At 44.4% G+C, this 17,743-nt stretch overlaps 5 protein-coding genes across 5 annotated transcripts, besides 4 other annotated features; 2 read left to right on the forward strand and 3 right to left on the reverse strand.

Annotated features, from left to right (window-relative positions):
* Positions 1-11: 11 nt before the first annotated feature.
* On the reverse strand, positions 12-959 carry TSTA_022790 (multidrug resistance-associated protein, putative; the record flags this gene model as incomplete). The annotated part of the gene is made up of 2 exons (XM_002484414.1): positions 12-257; positions 366-959. 2 exons carry the CDS (start codon positions 957-959, stop codon positions 12-14), a joined length of 840 nt encoding a protein of 279 aa, XP_002484459.1.
* Positions 960-2,378: 1,419 nt separating this feature from the next.
* TSTA_022800 (adenylate cyclase, putative) lies at positions 2,379-4,208 on the forward strand. Its single transcript, XM_002484415.1, has 5 exons — positions 2,379-2,789; positions 2,850-2,963; positions 3,019-3,151; positions 3,206-3,617; positions 3,680-4,208. Exons 1-5 carry the CDS (start codon positions 2,444-2,446, stop codon positions 4,163-4,165), a joined length of 1,491 nt encoding a protein of 496 aa, XP_002484460.1. The 5' UTR covers positions 2,379-2,443; the 3' UTR covers positions 4,166-4,208.
* A 159-nt stretch (positions 4,209-4,367) lies between these two features.
* On the reverse strand, positions 4,368-4,827 carry TSTA_022810 (uncharacterized protein; the record flags this gene model as incomplete). Its single annotated transcript, XM_002484416.1, has 2 exons — positions 4,368-4,619; positions 4,726-4,827. 2 exons carry the CDS (start codon positions 4,825-4,827, stop codon positions 4,368-4,370), a joined length of 354 nt encoding a protein of 117 aa, XP_002484461.1.
* A 962-nt stretch (positions 4,828-5,789) lies between these two features.
* TSTA_022820 (uncharacterized protein) lies at positions 5,790-6,858 on the reverse strand (the record flags this gene model as incomplete). Its single annotated transcript, XM_002484417.1, has 5 exons — positions 5,790-6,031; positions 6,092-6,168; positions 6,231-6,348; positions 6,410-6,532; positions 6,591-6,858. 5 exons carry the CDS (start codon positions 6,856-6,858, stop codon positions 5,790-5,792), a joined length of 828 nt encoding a protein of 275 aa, XP_002484462.1.
* A 367-nt stretch (positions 6,859-7,225) lies between these two features.
* Positions 7,226-7,510, forward strand: TSTA_022830 (uncharacterized protein; the record flags this gene model as incomplete). The annotated part of the gene is made up of 2 exons (XM_002484418.1): positions 7,226-7,301; positions 7,353-7,510. 2 exons carry the CDS (start codon positions 7,226-7,228, stop codon positions 7,508-7,510), a joined length of 234 nt encoding a protein of 77 aa, XP_002484463.1.
* A 4,017-nt stretch (positions 7,511-11,527) lies between these two features.
* Positions 11,528-11,547: a microsatellite.
* A 265-nt stretch (positions 11,548-11,812) lies between these two features.
* Positions 11,813-11,870: a microsatellite.
* Positions 11,871-12,125: 255 nt separating this feature from the next.
* Positions 12,126-15,233: a mobile genetic element.
* A 2,336-nt stretch (positions 15,234-17,569) lies between these two features.
* Positions 17,570-17,683: a microsatellite.
* Positions 17,684-17,743: the final 60 nt, after the last annotated feature.

Consider the following 17,743-nt stretch of genomic DNA (forward strand, 5'->3'; position numbering starts at 1 on the left):
GTGTCTGTCTTTCAAGTCTTTAAAGCCGGGTCCTTTATAGACACCTTTGGCGGGGTGATTTGTGAGCTATCAGGAGGGGTAAATATTGGGCTAAAATCTAGGTGTCCAGATATATGCCTAAAGGTGCCTTTTAGACCTGTAAGATTGAACAGTCGATCTTTCTGCCTCGTTTTGAAAGCCGGATTATCTGACAGCAGTGGCATCCTTGGAGGCGCGTCGAGGTGGCATGGTTCGATATCACGATGTTCGGAGATTTCCTAAACTAGAAATGACTTTGTTTTCAAAGTTGACACGAGATTTTGTATAAAATTACGCGTATTAGCACGTTGTTGCGCGTGGAGTTTAAAATATGTAGGAAAATGTACGTGTGTCGACATTTTTGAAGAAATCCGTGCCAAGAGTCTCAAACATTTTGAAACCGGCTGATTCTGCCGCACAAGAACATAAATGACAAAGGCAGTAATTGGACCCATAACCTGTGGCAGAGTTCCAATTGTGTTCTTGAGAACAGTCAAGTGACGGTATGATTTTGATGCTGCCAACTCCTTCACTCTCAGGTCCTGAATATTTGTTGAGAATCTGGAGGAAAGACCTGACATTCGGATTCCTTTTATGTTATTGAGCATTGAAACTGTTGCCGTAGTTCGCAGCTGAACTGCGTCTACCCAGACTCTTTGGGCTTTTCTCGACAATTTCCCTAGTAAAAAGGCCGCCAGCGTACAGCCTACGGCAATCCCAACCGGCGCCAGACATGCCAACCCAATTTCCCGCCATAAGATGTAGATTGCGAGGCCGACTTCAATCGGCGCAGCCCACAGTACGTCGAAATTTGTCATGCCCTGGGTGATCTGGTCAATATCGGTACTCATATGTGTGACTGCAGCGGCATCGGTCGCTTTGGAACTGTGCAACTTCAGGGTGGCATCGTATACCAAGGTGACTAGACCGCCTCGAATCATGGTGATGCAGCGATAAATTTGATGCTGGTAGAACGCAGTGCTGATGGCGATCCCTAAATAGATCAGTGCGGTGGCTCCAATCAACGCTCTTCCTACATTGGTCTTGTCTACACTATCCGGCTGGGATAGAAGGGAAATGGCTCGGTTGATTAAAAGCGGCTGTGCGATGGTAAACCCAATCAGACAGATACGGGGGAATATAATGAGCAAAAGAGGTTTACAGAAGGTTTTCAAGGTCGCTAGAACTAGAGCATAATCGTTCGTCTTGTCGCATGTAGACCATGTCTTTCGAAAGCGATCTATAAAAGAGCTCGCGGACAGTTTAGGATCTAGAGGAAAGAGATCCTCCTGACGAAGTATCTTGGATGATCCGTTGAATAAAAGGGAGTTTAACCACCAAAAGACGCTGCGGTTGATAATTCCTCCTAGGGCTTCGGGTGAATAATATCGATACGGGGTTCGCAGTAGAGCTCTTTTCTCTATAGTCTCGAGGAAAAGAATCGCCGCTTTCAACGCCAGACCTGCTGTGAAAATTCCTGGAAGCAGAGGGTCGATCTTTCGTAGCCAGAGTGTACGTGCCTGACACACATCGAAAAGAGTCGTGAAAAGGAGATAAATGGTGAGGGTGAACGAAGGGCGTTCCGATCGACGATGACCCAGGTAGGAGAGGACTGCTATGGCCAATGTAGCACATAGGGAGCAGCATGATGCTGCAATAGATAGACGAGTCGGATCACTTGAGGAAGAAGCATAGATAATGATTAATGCGATTTGTGTCGCACCGTAACAGCAAATCGCAGTCTACAGAAATGGAGAAGATCAGTACGACTGGTGTCTGTCAGGGAAAACGGACTGTACAAGCTTAGCGAGGATCAGCCAGTCTGTTGGTCTGCTATGTATTTTGTTCGCCTCCTTCAAGAGGCGAAGCAATTGTGGCACTGCTACAACAAGCAGGATAAGCGATGGCAGCATAGACAGAATTGACTGCTCGAAAAGAAGAGTGAAATCGAAACTGTCCCGACAGCCATATATCCGGGGGCCGAAGACATCATCAGCTGCCTCGCAGTAATTTGATCTTCTCTCCATTGCTCCGGCAGCATAATGAAAAGGAAAGTTTTATCACAGGAGGCATCAAAGCACGATTTTGCTCGCTTTGGGTCCGATGTTGATGGTAACCTCGGAGATAAAGAAAGCGACGTTACTGTACTGGTACCTAACTAGTAGGCAAGCCCCGGCTTATCGCTCCAGCAGGCCAGCCAACCAACATCCCTGTCCACTCTAGACACCATCAATGCAATGTTTTTGCCTGCATCAGGCCGTGGTAGACTAATAGACAAATCCCCGGGCGGTCAGGCTCGCGAGTCAGGGATTTGGTCTTAGATAAGCAATCCATGTCCTTATGAACAGCCCTCTTTGTCCGCTGCACTTTATTCTTTCAATGTTGCAACATCTCTGATATACGTCGGTTACCAACAACCTTGAAAATGGCTGAGACTGGAGAGACAGAACCCCTCTTGCAGCCCGAAAACAGTCTCGAGTCCGCACGCGATTCCGAATCTTTTAGGCAGCCCGAGTCGTCTTCATCGAAACACGCTTTGCGCGTAATCGTGCTGATTGCAACTGTGACTCTGATTTCGGATCTCGCTGGCTACGCAGCGGTTGCTCCTCAACTGCAGCTTTTTGAGGAAATTATTTGCCGACAATATTATACAACAATAGGCGCTTTGTCTGCTCACGATCAACTCGACCGAGAGCTATGTAAAATTGAGCCGGTACAAAGCGAGTTGGCTTTGATCAACGGCTGGACTGATACATTTCAAACCATTCCAGGTAAGGCTTCGGTAGAAAGCCTGCGCATATTAACCCGGATAACTCATCGATTTCCTATAGGGCTTCTTTTAGCACTGCCTCATGGCGCTCTGGCGGATAGAATTGGTCGTAAGCCTATATTGCTACTAGGAATGACTGGTTGCATTCTTGGAGAGTGTTGGACCAGAATTGTTTGTGAGTCTGTTGCAAAAGCACCGCTTCGGAAAGATACTCCTACTTACTGGTCAAGGCTGGTTTGCTCCAAGAATTCCTCTGAGAGCAGTTTGGTTCTCAGCCCTGTCACAATTGATCGGTGGTGGTCCTCAGACTGCGACATCAATGATGTGGGTCATGATTGCAGACAGCTGTTCGGTGGAAAGAAGGTAGGCCCGTTTCAGATATCAGATATGAGCGAGTTCTGATGCATAAGTATCTAGGACCACGGCTTTTTCGCAACTTTCTGCGGCAGTTTTGATATCGGAGATCGTGGCAACTCCTGCGAGTGCTATGCTCATGTCGTTCAGCCCATGGCTGCCATACCTCATCAGCTTTGGCATGTACTTTGTCGGCTATTTCATTGCCTTCTGGGTACCAGAGACACTTCAAATGGATAAAGTTGATGACCAATCCAGACCTTCGTCAGGTAACGGGGATGAACCAGGTTATAAGTATGTCCTTGGGAAAGTTCTCTCGGAATTCAAAAAGTTTCAAGAGTCGCTACGACTGGTTCGACAGAACAGCAACGTCACTCTTATTCTGGTCTGCTTCTTTAGTTCCTATCTTGGGAAGCAAGCTATTCCGCTGATTTTACAATATGGACCCAAGAAGTTTCACTGGACTATTGGTCAGGTAAGTCAAGAGTAACCAGACTAATCCATTCTTCTGAGAAATTCTTGCTGATTCCATAACAGACATCTTATCTTTTATCTCTGCGCGGCAGTGTTAATCTGTTTCTGCTTCTTGTTCTATTGCCTGCAATTTCCGAGTTCCTTAGATTGAGATTGAAACTGAATCCAGCAGTAAGGGATAAACACCTAACTCAGGCTAGCACTGCACTTCTGTTTATCGGGTCAACGCTTATGTTCTTCGGCTGGTCACCTCTGATATTCACTATGGGTTTAGTCATTTGTGCACTCGGATTTTCGTTCCAAATCACTGCACGGAGTCTCGTTACCTCCCTAGTAGACAAGAATCTATTGGGAACTGTCTATACCGCCATTGCTACTGTGACATCAGGAGGAATGGTCTTCGCCGGGCCATTACTGGCGTATACATTCAAATGGGGTATGCTGCTCGGTAATTCTTGGTTGGGATTGCCTTTTCTCACTGCGGCTGGTCTCTACGCGATTGGTTTTCTCTCAATTTCCTTTACAAAGCTTACTAGACCGAGTCACTGATTTATCGCCTCCATCGGTCTTATTGCAATATAATGTTTGATGGATCTATTTTGCATTGTAATGTCGAAATTATGGGGTCTTTGTTACATAACCGTCAGGAGCATGCATTTCCATGTATGCATCTAGAGGTTCCTAAGACATATTTTAGCATCTTTCTGCCTCTTCTTCTTTATTTTTTCTACAATGGGCTGGAATAAAGTACTTAACGTTTCACACATTGATGAGGAACTTCATATCCACTAATCGTTCCTTTGGCGACGCTGTTTCCGGTAGGATACTCGATTGTCATATCCATATGACAGAGAATGACTTGCCGCAGGTAATCGTAGCAATGTGCCAGATGAATGAGTCGTATTTCCTCAGTCGTATATTCCTCCTTGTTGAGGTCGACCTCCATCCCCACCAAAGTGCTTCGGTTGTGAAGTTGAGCGAAGAATTCGTCGCGCATCATTCTCTGTAGAGACGACCATTAATCATAATCCTGTCTATCACTCCACACTCCCCAGGTGTATGCTAGAGAAAGGAAGCGAGAGATAAAGTCATTGAAATAAATTGCATACCACACAGTGATACTGATGACCCCAACTAACTCCATAGCGGTGATGACCTCCTTGAAAAGGCGAGCCGGGGGGCAGATCAAACTGCTCTGGCTTCTCAACCATGGTAAATCCTTTCGCTTTTGGCAGACCAGAATCCCATACGGTTTCTGAATTTGAGCTCGGAAATATATCTTCGGGATGAAATTTTCTTGTTTCATATTCCACTTTTGACAATGTGAGCTCGGAGTAAAACAATGGGTGAAGGAACAGGAAAGTAGAGAAAAAGAAGCCTTACGTTCGGGGAAAACAGAGTATTTCTCATATGAATGTAGATGCCTGTCCTGCTTCACCAGGGCAAAAATCATCCCTAAACCAATGATATTCAACAAAAGGATTGTAGCGCAAAAGATCTTCATCCACCAGTTATTGCTCTTTGGCTTTATCAGTGGTAGGATTGATTCATTTTCATGGGCCAGCTCGTTGTTCTCAGATTCCTCGATTTTGAAGTATACTGACTTCTCGAATGGTGCTGGATTTTCCCAAAGACTTCGAGCAAAGGACTTTAAGCGTACAAGGATTGTTGCGTCTGGCATTCTGCGAGATTCCGACTTCGTTCTTTAATGATGCATTGAATCTATAGAACAACTTGATGGGATGTGTCAAAATTGAGTATGATTAAAAATTCCAATATGTGAGAATCAAGATATCCCATTCTCTAGTATTGCATTTACTGAAAGCAGTCTATTTGGAGGTCTAAGCTGCGAACTACTGCGGTTGACTTGCTGCTCCGGGAATTCGGTCCAGTATATAGGTTTTATGTGCTGAAATACCGGTAATACAAGTGTTCATTCAATCTTCTAGTGTATTGTGTAAAGCAGTGCTTTTCCACTAGTTTCCTTTCTCCTTTTTCTTATGGGGATTCTACTCTCTATTGCTGCTCCTAAAACAGTACCCTAAACAATTTCCCTCATCCAGGAATGCGAATCCTGTAGGCTCCTCAGAGCTTGACTGTAACAGCTCATATTCCTTGAAAACTAATATAATAATGATCTTGTATTTCTCCTGGTTCGCCTGCTACAAATACCCTATTCATCAAGTTGTTTACCTTGGGGATGCGGTGGCCAGGTCTTTTCAGGAGGCCGTACTATAGCCGAAGCTGCTGCTTGATGGTTCTTAGTCCATTCCAAAATGCTATCCCAATTACGACACTCATGCTTAACGTCGAAGTTCGCAAATGGAAGTTCCTGTCGGTCCACCCATTGCCACGTCACGAGTGAGATATCTGCCTGACACATGGCACTTGTTCGTAAAATTTCAATGCAGTGGTCTATTATATCAATAAATCAGCATTGAAAACTGAATGTAAGGATCCTGGATAGTGACTGACCAACGTGTTTCCAGCGCAGGTTCTCATTTTCGTGAGTGTCATAATAATCTTTAAATATATACATTCGGATGAAGTCCCTAGGTCATATCAGAAAGAGAATCGATAATCATGAATATGATTCTGTGGAAAAATGACTCACAGGCAATGAATATGATGAAATACTTCCAGAGTTGCCATGTAACCAGTACCATCAGCCAATTCGATGGAATCTTGACCGATCTTCTCTAGATCATCTTTAGATACTGCGATATTTCTCCCTAAGAGTTTGATAATTCATCAGCATCTCTGGTATCTTTTGGAATGGCCTTTGAAGCCTACATTTTGTAATTTCCTCCCATGCTAAAGTTTGTTCCGGTCGTGGCTTGCCCATATAGACGTTCGATGAGTCAATCGTGGTATTGGTCTCGACAATTTCATACTTGACCGCCTCTCTCGCAGGTGCTAAAGACCAAAAGTATGAGTATATAGCATACTTCAGAGTAATTTGGGTAAACGTAACAGTATATCATAACTAGCGGTCCAGGTAATAATGATTCCTTGATACAAACACTGGACTGTAGAGATATCCATTTCCAGACGAGGGCTGATGTCCAGACAACATTGATAAAAAATCCAGCAACCAGAACTAAGAAGAGTTTTCGTGGTCTATTTGACCGATCGTTAGGATAGAAATCAGATTTAATTTCCGACTTCAATAATTTTTCGTCGTCTCTGTCTTCTGAGCGCTCATCGTCGGAATCTGAACTGAGTCTTAAATCGTCGACCATGGTGTGGAATGTGTGAATTGCCAAATGCACTCTGATCGTTCTCTAATACAAGCGTTGACTTCAGATTCTACAATTGAATAAAAAGTAATACAGTAATTGATAGATATGAATGCCGTCTCACCCGAAGAGAACAAGGAACCAAGTGAGTGTATGCTAAATCCCGCGTGATGGTCCCAATAACATCCATTTACCGGCATTTGATACTTTCTTCTTAACGGGAAAATGAAAACAAGATCATGCTCGGGATTTGAATTATTTTACCATATTGATATAAAGGAACGGTTATCCAGTGTAATTTAAGTGATTAGACATTCCGTGATACCAGAATCAACATTACCTATTTGAGCTACTGATTGATATCTCCCAAATGAAGGCATCCATTGTCTTGTCGGCGCTTTTCCTCGGCCAATTGGCCCTGGCACTTCCTGCGCCCAACTTGAATGGTTAGTCTCCATACATGATTTTTGATTATCATATGCCAATTTTGTGATTAGTTGATATTGCCGAAAAACGCGGCGAGGAAGTGGAGGATTGGATCTATCCTGACCGCAAGGCCAAACGTGGTGAAGAAGTCGAAGACTGGATCTATCCTGATCGCAAGACTAAGCGTGGCGAAGAAGTCGAGGACTGGATCTATCCTGACCGCAAGTGAACCATTGTCAGCGTTTCTGAAGAGCTGAAAGCTATACAGGCTGTGGATGCATATTTGAATAGCTAGTTAAGTGATGGATTCCATGAATCAAGGCCACAGCAGTCATTTAGAATCCAATACATGATGATGTCTTGACACTCTCCTGGGGAGAGTTTTAAGTTATGCTCACAAAGACGCGTTCCTGAATTACATTATTCTAGCATTCACAGCAATAATATGACATATGAAGTCCGAATACACCTGTTGTTTTGAAACATATATTGATTTCTAAGCGTAACATTTGAAGTGAGGTGTAGAGCATGATCAGTTCAGTAAAGATTATACTATAGCCAAAAGGCTCATCAATGCACTTAGCTTAGACCAACAAAACCTCTAAGACCTTGGGCAATATATTCAAATTGCAGGTGATCATTGGCTTGAGACTTCTAGGCTTGAGTCTAGAAGTCTCCAGCCTTGATCATTGTGGAACTTTTGTGGCGGTTCTATATGACATCCAGACTCGCATTTGATCAAAATCGCGACAGGTATGCTCCCTATCAGAGTCTATATAATTGTGTCCAATGCCTGGATAATATCGGGTCGGGATTGGAGTAACGTCCACCACACATTGAAGCATTTGTCTCAGAGCATCAATGCAATGATCTGCTTGTCATTTAGAAACTTATAAGCTAATGAAATTGATATGAGGACTAAGATCACTTACCTCTATGCAAAACTCCATGGATTCCGGTGTGTGTATAGTGGTCCGGATAGAATGACTGGCGAAGATGATCCTGGCAGTAACGATGAGTATATGCATGAGATGTTGAAGTTGATGGACCCTATGGTGAGCCAATGGGAGGGAAAAGTATATACTCACCAGACAGTGAAGCAAATGGAAACTCTCCAGGCTTTGATCATGTTTTCTATATTAATCTCTTGACATTCTGGGGCCAAAAGATTGGAAACTTACCCTGCGAGATAGGCTTGTTTGTCTTCATCCCAGAACTCTGTATACTCTGCCCCCCAAGCTTCCCGGGCTTCATCTTCTGTCAAAATGATATAGCGATCTAGAAATGGTTGTCAATAGAGTTCTGCAGTCAAATAGGTCACCAAAAAGGACACATATCCCGTGTCAATGCATTCCAAGCATCATCTATGTCTTGTGAAGGCTCTCCAACATAACGCGGCTGGTCTGCAGGGAATTTGAGGACCTCGGTTCCATTATCATAGAAGGTTGGACCTCCTGTGAACATTACTCGCTTGACTGATATTTGATCCCGTGCAGCCGCTACTCGCTCTCGGATTGTCAGAAATCCATATCATTTCAATTATGCAGGTCAGGGTAATTGGAGGCTGATAGTCACCTAAATCTGTCTGGAACCCTTTCTCAAAGCCTCCAGGTTTGCTTACTGAGCCGCTAAAAAACAAGAGGTACAGACATAGTAATATTGAAGCTAGATTAGATACTGGCATAAACGAAATCACAGCGGGGGCCGAAGAATAGACAAATGATGGGACATATCGATCATACAACCATCGTTGTACGGATTTGTGATTCTTCTCTACTTCCTCATCAATCGAACTCAATAGCTTGTATTCAGAGTCAAGCATCATGCATTGAGACGCAACTTGGAATTCAACCTGGTTATCTGGGGCCAGTTTACAGACCTCAAGATTTTTATAAATGGACCTGACTTTTTGACCGACATGGCTCGCCCAGGAAAGGGAAGTGTGCTACTGGCACTGCGAAGATTATTGAAATTCCTTTTGAATTCCCGCGGCATTTAAAAACAATGCAATAACAATCAACATTAATGACAGGGATTTCTTACATCTTGAAGGATACCTAGGTGCATGCCCTTATGCAGCCCATTTAATCTACCAGAATGCATTTACGCACCCTTAGCGCTGCCAGCAAACCCCGGACGGACAGCCAGTGGATTAGATGCTGGTAGATAAGAAAGGGCCCCCATTCATAACAAAACGGTACATAACTGAAAGGAATGATTGGCCTTGCAGAGAGAGATGGCTTTGCTAGTTTACCCTGATTTTCCCAATGCACTATATTAATAATATATGCGGGGGTATGGACATATGTAGCTACCTGCCTAGGTAGGTAAGGCCGCGCAACATATTAACAGATCTAGAAATGAGAGTTAGAAAACATCTTTTAGAGGTAAGGTTAATCTAACTGTGTCAGCTATCAGTTACTACCCAGTGACTCTACACAGAGTAACAGGCTCTCCATGAAAGGACGGAGCAGTTGGTTTCCAATTCCACTGCAGTCGTCCTCCTCAATCAGGCAAGTCACCCACTGTAGCAGCTTAGCTACATCCTCTTTACAGTGCTCGATTTCCTTTATCAATACCAAGAGCAGCAGTTGGTGTCGAATCTCATCTCCTTCAACATGAAACTCGCCGATTCGAACTAGTCCGCTGCTACTTTGACTATTCTGCTTTATTTGGAATCGTAGGATTGCGTAACATGCCAAAACGAGGTCGGCAACATATACACAAGCAAATGCAAGTGTTGTTGATCCCTTCTGAGAAGATGGGTCAGGTTGAGGACTATGCTTGTCTGGCAGGCATGATGTAACAATCTTGAGACCCTGTTTGGCTAGAACCAACGTAGAATCGAAAGGTAATCGCTCTGTTCTACGCAGTCTAATTCGAGATAGGTTTCGAATGACTTGTATCGAGGCTGGGTCGGATATTGAGGTTTCTGCAAATAGGGAAGGGACGTTGCGCCGTCCATTGTTCTCGACTTCTTCTTCTTGGGGGGTAGGTAAAAGGTGTGACGGTGCCAAAACGTCTTCGGAATGTAGGAAGGACAGAGGTGATGCAACAACAGAGTGAGATCCATCAACATTCATCAGGCAATCGAGATCTGCAGGTACTTGGGAGTTTGAGAATTCTTGAAAATCCACGTTGTCTTCGTGAGAGCCGCAGCCATCAGCATTGGAGAAATCCAACCCCTGAATCGGCAAAAAGCCCTCGGTTCCTGAGTATGACGAAAGGCTGGAAGAAGGTAGATGCGGATTAGACTAGTATAATATTAGTGAGGCGAAGGGTCTCGTTTCTAACTGCCTACTAACATTCCATTGTTCTGTGTGAAGCTGCTGTGGTGCTAAAGAGCAATGTGGATTGCTTCTAGTATTCAAAACTGTTGGCATTCTGGTGGTATCAACCGAGTCTGGGCAACTTGATGGGGTTAAGTTCGGTGGCTGTCCAGTGCTAAAGCTTCTAGACGCTCGATTTCTACCCTCTTTGGATCGCTTGAGGGGCTTAGATATGCTATAAGTGCATGCACTCTGGTTGCTCTGACATCTTTAGCATACAGGTCGATCGCCTGAGCAGCGGGCTTTGCATCGGAAACATTGATCACAGGCAGTGCCACAGTATAATTTAGGCCGGGAACCTGAGGTTGTGTTCTCCATTCTACCTAGGTGTCCATATAGAAGCCAAGTCTAGAGGCCAAAATCAAACGATTAGAGAGAATGTGTGCTGGAGAAAATGCTTCTATGGGGGGATTTTGTCACTCATATACAAGGGAAGTCAAGTTTCCTGCCGCCTGTAAGCGTTGTAGAATATACAGCCCAACCCGCTATTGCTTTAACACTGACTCGGTATTACTCTTTTAGTCAGAGGCAGTACTCGATAGGTATAACTTAGGATGCCAAAGACTCTAATTTAGAGCCTATCTCGGGCTTTCATATAACCACTACGTAGCAATCTTGCGTTAGAACGAGCAAATTAGACAAGCGTGATTTTTATTAATCGAGGCTAAAGTTGGGGCTCTTATATAGTGGAACGCCTAAACAGTACCTACACAGATAAAAGAGGGGTTTTGCCTTGCAGCAGGGAATTGAATCCATCTATGCACAGAATATTCGCTACTCTTATTGTTGGTTTAACTACGGTCCGTATCACGAAGCATAGACGGTAGTAAGGCGCGAACACGAAGCGGCCTAACGAGCCTGACAATATGAAGATATCTTGATTCCTAATATTGTGACTTATTCCTAAGAACGAGGGGGTGTGTGTGTGTGTGTGTGTATATTTAACGGCCGTGGTTCGTGACTCGCACGCTTCCCACCGATCCCTACTGGGACATAGGCCGCCGAGGGGTAAGCCTCAGGTTTCAGGTCCTATCAGATTTATATACAAATAAGAGACTCTTTGGCGCATTTCCATAGCTGCCGTGGTCTTACAGGGAGGTCCACTTTGAGTGGGTTTTAGGTATTTGCTAGCTGTAATGGTCCGCCTACACTCCATGACCTATTACTCTACCACTATTATAACTGAATAGTAAGTTTTGCAGAGAGGGAAAGAAAGAAGAGAAGAGAAAGAAAGAAGGAGAAGAGAAATATAAAGGAAGAGTAGGGCTGTCTTAACTAGGTGCTAAGGAGAGGTTGGCGAGGGCAGATATCCTCAAAGAAGTGGGTCTCTGCTAGCCATGTGGCTAGCTTTTGTGCTCCTTTAGCAGTGCCTAAGAGAAAAGAGATGACCTTAGAAGAGGGCCCAGGAGGCTGAGGGGCTTGTCTCTTAGCTATATAACAGAAGAAGAAGTGCAGAGGTGCTTTTCGTGCTCTGCATCAGCAGAGAAGATAAGCATCATCATGGTTGAAGCATTCATAGTAGTCTGCAAAGTCTCCATGACCAGTATAGGCCGCAATAACATAGCCGAGGTCAAGTCAGTTGAGTTGAAGCTTCCCAGGGCGCTTAGGGGAAGTGGTTATTTCTAGATCTTGATAGCTCTATGGTGCCACCTTCTCCCATTGTGACTGAGCAGTGGATAGGGATTGAGTCTTGGCGTATCTCTTTAGCGAGGCGTATGAGGATTTGTGAGGAGCAGGAGGGATTGAGGCAGCTCCCTCTTTGGCAGTGAGATCAGCCGCTTTGTTCTTAGGGATTTTGGCGTGTTCAGGGACCCATTGGATTTGGATAGATCCACTTTTGATGTGAGGAAGCCTTTTACGAAGTGGCCAGGCAGCTGCAAGGGTGTGGAAGGATTCAAAGATTTCTTGGGAAGATCCTGTAGAGGGAGATAGAAGGCATATAGCAACTTCTAGGTTGTCAAGGCAGATCCATAGGTTGGTAGCAAATTAAGCTGTTGGATATACTATTACTGCTTGAGCGCTAGCTAGAGCTGCTTCTGCTTCTATGTTGAAGACCTCTTTCCTATGTCTATATGAGAGTGAGGAGCGGAGGAACTAATGGTGTGCTTGAAGTCCAATATAGCTATCCCCTGCACGTCCGTCTGCTAGCCTAGATCAATCTGAAAAGATTACAATATCTGAGCTAGGGATGGTATATTGAAAAGCTATGAAATTAGCCACTGCCTATTCCTTAGTGCGTCCCATGGGAGCTCCTATTCAAGCTTGAGCATTCCCACGAGGCTCGCGAGGGTGCCAGGGAGCATATTGGAGAGGGTTTATCTGTTCAGAGTTTGGGAGGGCCAGTATATGGCGGGCAAATTGGCTGATTTGTTAGCTATTACTAGCGATCTGTTCTGCGCGTCTTCAAAGTGGGTGATAAAGGTCGAGACGCCGTAGGCGGACAGTTGCAAGGAGGGCTATTCAATCTAGTTCGATTTCTGGTGGAGAGAATCCAGACTCTTGATAAAGGACTGGCTTTGGGGTTGTGTGGAAGACTGGAAGGACTGCTCTTGCGCCTGTTAGTATTACTTTAGTTAGTTTCTCAAGATGTTCTCCAACTTAGTTTGAAATCTGGGAAGGTCCAGGGCGAGTACGTCCTAGCCACCAGGTTTCTGCGCCATAGTATGCTTTATAGAGTACACAGGCTGATACAGCCTGCTATAGTAAATTAGGTTTGACTCCTCGAACAGTATTCCCTAGAGAGCGAAGAGCGTTAGCCATAGTGAGGGCTTTAGATGCTGTTTCTCTAACGTACTATTTAAATGTTAGCTTTTTATCAAAGAGGATTCCTAGCCATCGTAGATATAGCTGTTTAGTGTTTTCTGATATTGTAATAGATCCAGCTTTTACTAAAGGTATATGGGTTGGGTCCTAGTCTGCTTTATATCGGGAGAAGTGAAGAAGCTTGTATTTATCTAGTGCAAATATAATGCCCTCTATAGCGCCCCAATTAAGAGCTTCTTGAAGTGAGTCTGATAAGGCTTCGCAATTAGTAGCAAGAGAAGTTAAGATCGCTAGGTTAGCTACATCGTCCGCGTAACTAAATCTGTTCCTTGGGTTTCCTAGACGGAATAGAGGTGCTATATAGAGCATGAAAAGAATGCCAGATACTGGGGATCCTTATGGAAGACCGCAGGTAATGTCTGTTGAGGAGCCGATCTCTCCATCGAGTCAGATCTGAACTGATCTTCCAGTAGCAAAGGAGGCAATCCAGAGAATGAGATTGGTAGGCCAGCCCTGCTCGCATAGTCTGCGGATCAGTCTGCCGGGAAGTACGGAATCAAAGGCGCCTTTGACATCTAGGATAAGGAGTAAGGCAGTCATGCCTTGATTTAGCGCTTGTTCAATATCATGTATTAGGCATGTGGTCAGGTCAGTTGCAGATCTTAGTGAGAGAGCCCCAAATTATTACCTTGCTAATACTTTATAGTATATAGAGATCCATGCCATATTCCGTGCCACCAAGCGCTCTAGTCCTTTGCTAAGTACTGATAGGAGAGCGATTGGTCTGTATAATCTAGGTAAAGACCAATCAGTCTTTTTTAGTTTCTAGATAATTGCTAAGATTGCATGTTAAAAGCATTTAGGATGATAACCAATCTTTAGGCACCCTTGATATAGCATTAGTACCTTGTCTTTGATCAGAGGCCAGGCTACTTTGAGTATGCAGGTTGGGATTTCATCTGCGCCAGGGGCTGTGTTTCCTGCCTGAAGTACTGACTCCTCCACTTGTAGCATCAATATATCTGGGAAGTAGAGACTAGTGGAAGGCACTGCTGGGGAGTCCAGAGGTATGTCTCCTGCCTCTGCCGAGTTCTGGAGAAGATTGCGGACTAGTACGTCTCGTTTCTTATGTACAGTAACTGCTAGGAGGCTGTTGGGCCTTAGCGGATCTTTTAGTGGAGGGCTTCGGAAGATGCCTGTAGACTTATGCCATTTACTCATGTTAAAAACATCCTTCATTTGTGTTACCGTAGAGAGCTTCTCTCGCTAAAATTATCGTTAAGACCATCTAGTTATCCTGCGGAAGTCTATCTTTAAGCAGAGGCCTAAGCAGTAATTATATAAAGCTTTCTTGCAGTCTTTGTTCCACCATAGTTGTCCTATGCCTTGTGTCATAGTTCTCTTAGTAGAGCCTCTATATACTCCTTGAATTGTAGATGTTAGTTTTTTAGCAAGGGTATCAAGATCTTCTTCTGTTGTGGCTGAGCTCTCGGTGCCAGCGAGATTAGAGGCGAGGAGCGAGAGGAAGGAGGTGTGGTCTAGTGTATTAAATCTTAGTTTCTGAGCTGTTTCCTTGTATCTCTGATCCCATGGAACAGTGGTAATTAGTGGTTGATGATCAGAGGTAGCATCTAAGTGGCTCGCTATGCTAGCTTTGGCTCCTGCGAGTGCCAGAGGGCTTGAGGCAAAACTAAGGTCTAACACGTTACCCCTTTCATGTGTGGGACAGTCTATGTCGGAAATGAGTACTAGACCCTAGAGATCCAGCCAGTTGATAAACAGCTCTGCAAAAGTTGTAGGGCTGCATTGTAGCAAGGGTTGCCATCTGTTGTGTAGTAGGTTGAGATTGCCTGCAAGTATTGTTATTTAAGGGAAATACATCTCTGGTAGGGTTGTGAGAGCTTTCGCAGCTTCACCTACTCTGCTGTAGCCTGCTAGGGCATTATAGATGTTAACTATCAGAGCGGACTTTCCTATGGGCGAAAAAATCTAAAGGAATAGGAGATCTAAGGCTTCTTTAATGTCAGTTGTAAAGGGGCGTAGCTAGGAGGTCCAGATGCCTTTCTTCTTTTAGACATAGGTAAGGACTTGTAGTTGGCCACTTATTACCTAGCTATTAGTTAGGGAGAAGCATTCATATAATAGATATTTTTTAGTGATCTGTTGGCTGAGGTCTTTAAATGTATATAGTTCTTGGATTAGGATAATATCGATGTCGCTAGTATATGCCAATGTGAGGGCTATTTCATGTGCATCTGACGCGTGTCCTACATTTAACTATAGGATTTTGAGAGGCGCCTTTTGAGTTGGATAGTGATAGATCATAGCTCCTGTTCAAGAAGAGAGGCGAACCAGTTTTATGGTTGAGGGGTTATAAAATGGACTGCACAAGCTATAATAGAAGGATCTTTAGTTAGGGCGCAAGGTAGAGAGGTTACTAAACAGAAAGGAGAGATAATCTCATAGATTAAAGGCTATAATGGCATCTCATCTAATACTATAGGTGTTTCTTATGTGTCTATGAAGAGCTGAGAGCTACATCCTCCTTTAGTTCGAGCTTTTGCGAGGTTTATAGCGCAGGATTTACAGATCTCTATTTGTTAAGCTTTAGTATGTTTAGTATTGCCTTTGGGGCGCAGAAGGTATTCTATAAAATCAGCTGGATGTGGTCCATGGCAGTGTATGCATCTAGGAGGGCATTGATAAGGCTCTAGGGCTGTGCAGCAGTTAACATGGCCCTCTTTAGTATGCTCTGAGGAGCTACATAGTTGGCATTGAGAGGAGCATGCACAGAATCGTGCATTATACTATTTCCAGCATCGTATGCATTAAATAACTGTTATTTTCTTAGAGAGGTGATAAGCATTGGTGATAGTACTAAAAAGACGTAGCTGGATAGGCAGTAGTGATTTCGTGCCTTCTAGGAAGTTAACAAACCAGCTTGAGGAGAGAATATCAGGGTTGGCAGCGCTTGTAGTGGTCTCGCTAATAGATATAGGCTTAAGCCCTGTAGTTTCGCTAATTTCTAAGGATAGTAGTGTAGGATTGACAGGGATTAGAGAGTATTAACTATCCAAGATTTGGCCAATTTTCCTTGGCACGTTGGTGACTCGGTATGAGACCTATCAGGAGCTGCGTTCTATCTGGCAGTTAACAAAGAATGCAGAGATAGTCTCTTTTTGGGCCTCAAGGGCTAGAAGGGCTTCTGGAGATGAGGGGCATAGTGCAAAGCCAGTCTTTGTAGCTTGGACTTCTTTTAGTACTGCACTATTTAAGTTTAGTTGAGATTGTAGGCTAGAATAGATAGCGTAGGCTTCCATTTTTCTAGCTGCATAGTCAGCTAGGAGGCATACAAAGAGCCAGATGTCAGGAAGGGGTTGTTTCACCAGAGGCATAGGCTTTTTGATGGAGGCTTTAGGGTGAGTGGTGGGAGTTAATTTAACTAGGGCATGTTAGGTAATAGTCGCATAAGTTGACTGGTTAAGACCTAAGGGGGGACGTAAGGGAGGGGGTGAAGAGGGTAAGGGATTTAGGATGGGGGAAGAGGAAGGGGTAGGAGATAGGGCAGGTAGAATGGAGGTCGTCAAGATACCACTAATATAAGCGTTGAAATGTTATTGAGCTACCAAGGTGAGGTCATCGCTTAGAGTGGTGAGGGCTCTCAGTAGGTGAGGAGTAAGGCTGGTGGTTTAGCTGCGGTGTTTATCAAGGAATACAGCTATGGGGCTGAAGATCTTCTGTCCTTTAGAAGCTCTTGTTGTGGCTGCAGACGTGGATTCCAGAAGGGCTGTCTGTAGAGGGCTGTCTGTACCAGGGCCTTTACGCGCCATGGTGTTGCCGGGCGCGTTGAGACGCGTCAAAGGCTGCACTCCTGGGAGCTAGGTGGTAGAGAGGGTTGAGGATTTTGAGCCTCCGACTGTTTGATATAAATAATTATAAGGAAGTCGCCTACCAACTCGTTAAGAACGAGGGGGAACGGGGGATAGCTAGTTAGATATACACGCGGCACGCACGTGCCACGTGAGACTGAGTAGTCCGGTGCCGAAACGCGTAGGGTTTGATATTCACGTTCCGACACTTATCGTATATACGACCAATTATTTCTGGACTAAGGCACGCTATCCAGTTACCCTATACTCGCCGATGCATCTAGACGAATCAGGCTACGCTCGCCAGCTGTCGACTACCGCTCCGTACGAATCGAATCGAATCGAACTTTTTCCTAATTCGATTCGATTCGAATTAATCCTGAATATGGCTATTCGTACGAATTCGAACCCACAGTCGATTCGAATTCGATTCGAGGTTCGCGAACTTATTTGATCTAGTCCCAATTGGGAAGGCGGTAAGAGATACTCGGCAGTACTTTT

Source organism: Talaromyces stipitatus, genomic scaffold (assembly GCF_000003125.1).
Source record: "Talaromyces stipitatus ATCC 10500 scf_1105507295549 genomic scaffold, whole genome shotgun sequence".
Classification (NCBI taxonomy): domain Eukaryota; kingdom Fungi; phylum Ascomycota; class Eurotiomycetes; order Eurotiales; family Trichocomaceae; genus Talaromyces; species Talaromyces stipitatus.

Bases quoted from the DNA above. Each gene is read 5' to 3' on its own strand.
- TSTA_022800 (XM_002484415.1), top strand. From the start codon at position 2,444: ATGGCTGAGACTGGAGAGACAGAACCCCTCTTGCAGCCCGAAAACAGT. The intron at 3,152-3,205 runs GTAGGCCCGTTT...ATAAGTATCTAG, and splicing joins AGCTGTTCGGTGGAAAGAAG to GACCACGGCTTTTTCGCAAC. The intron at 3,618-3,679 runs GTAAGTCAAGAG...ATTCCATAACAG, and splicing joins TTCACTGGACTATTGGTCAG to ACATCTTATCTTTTATCTCT.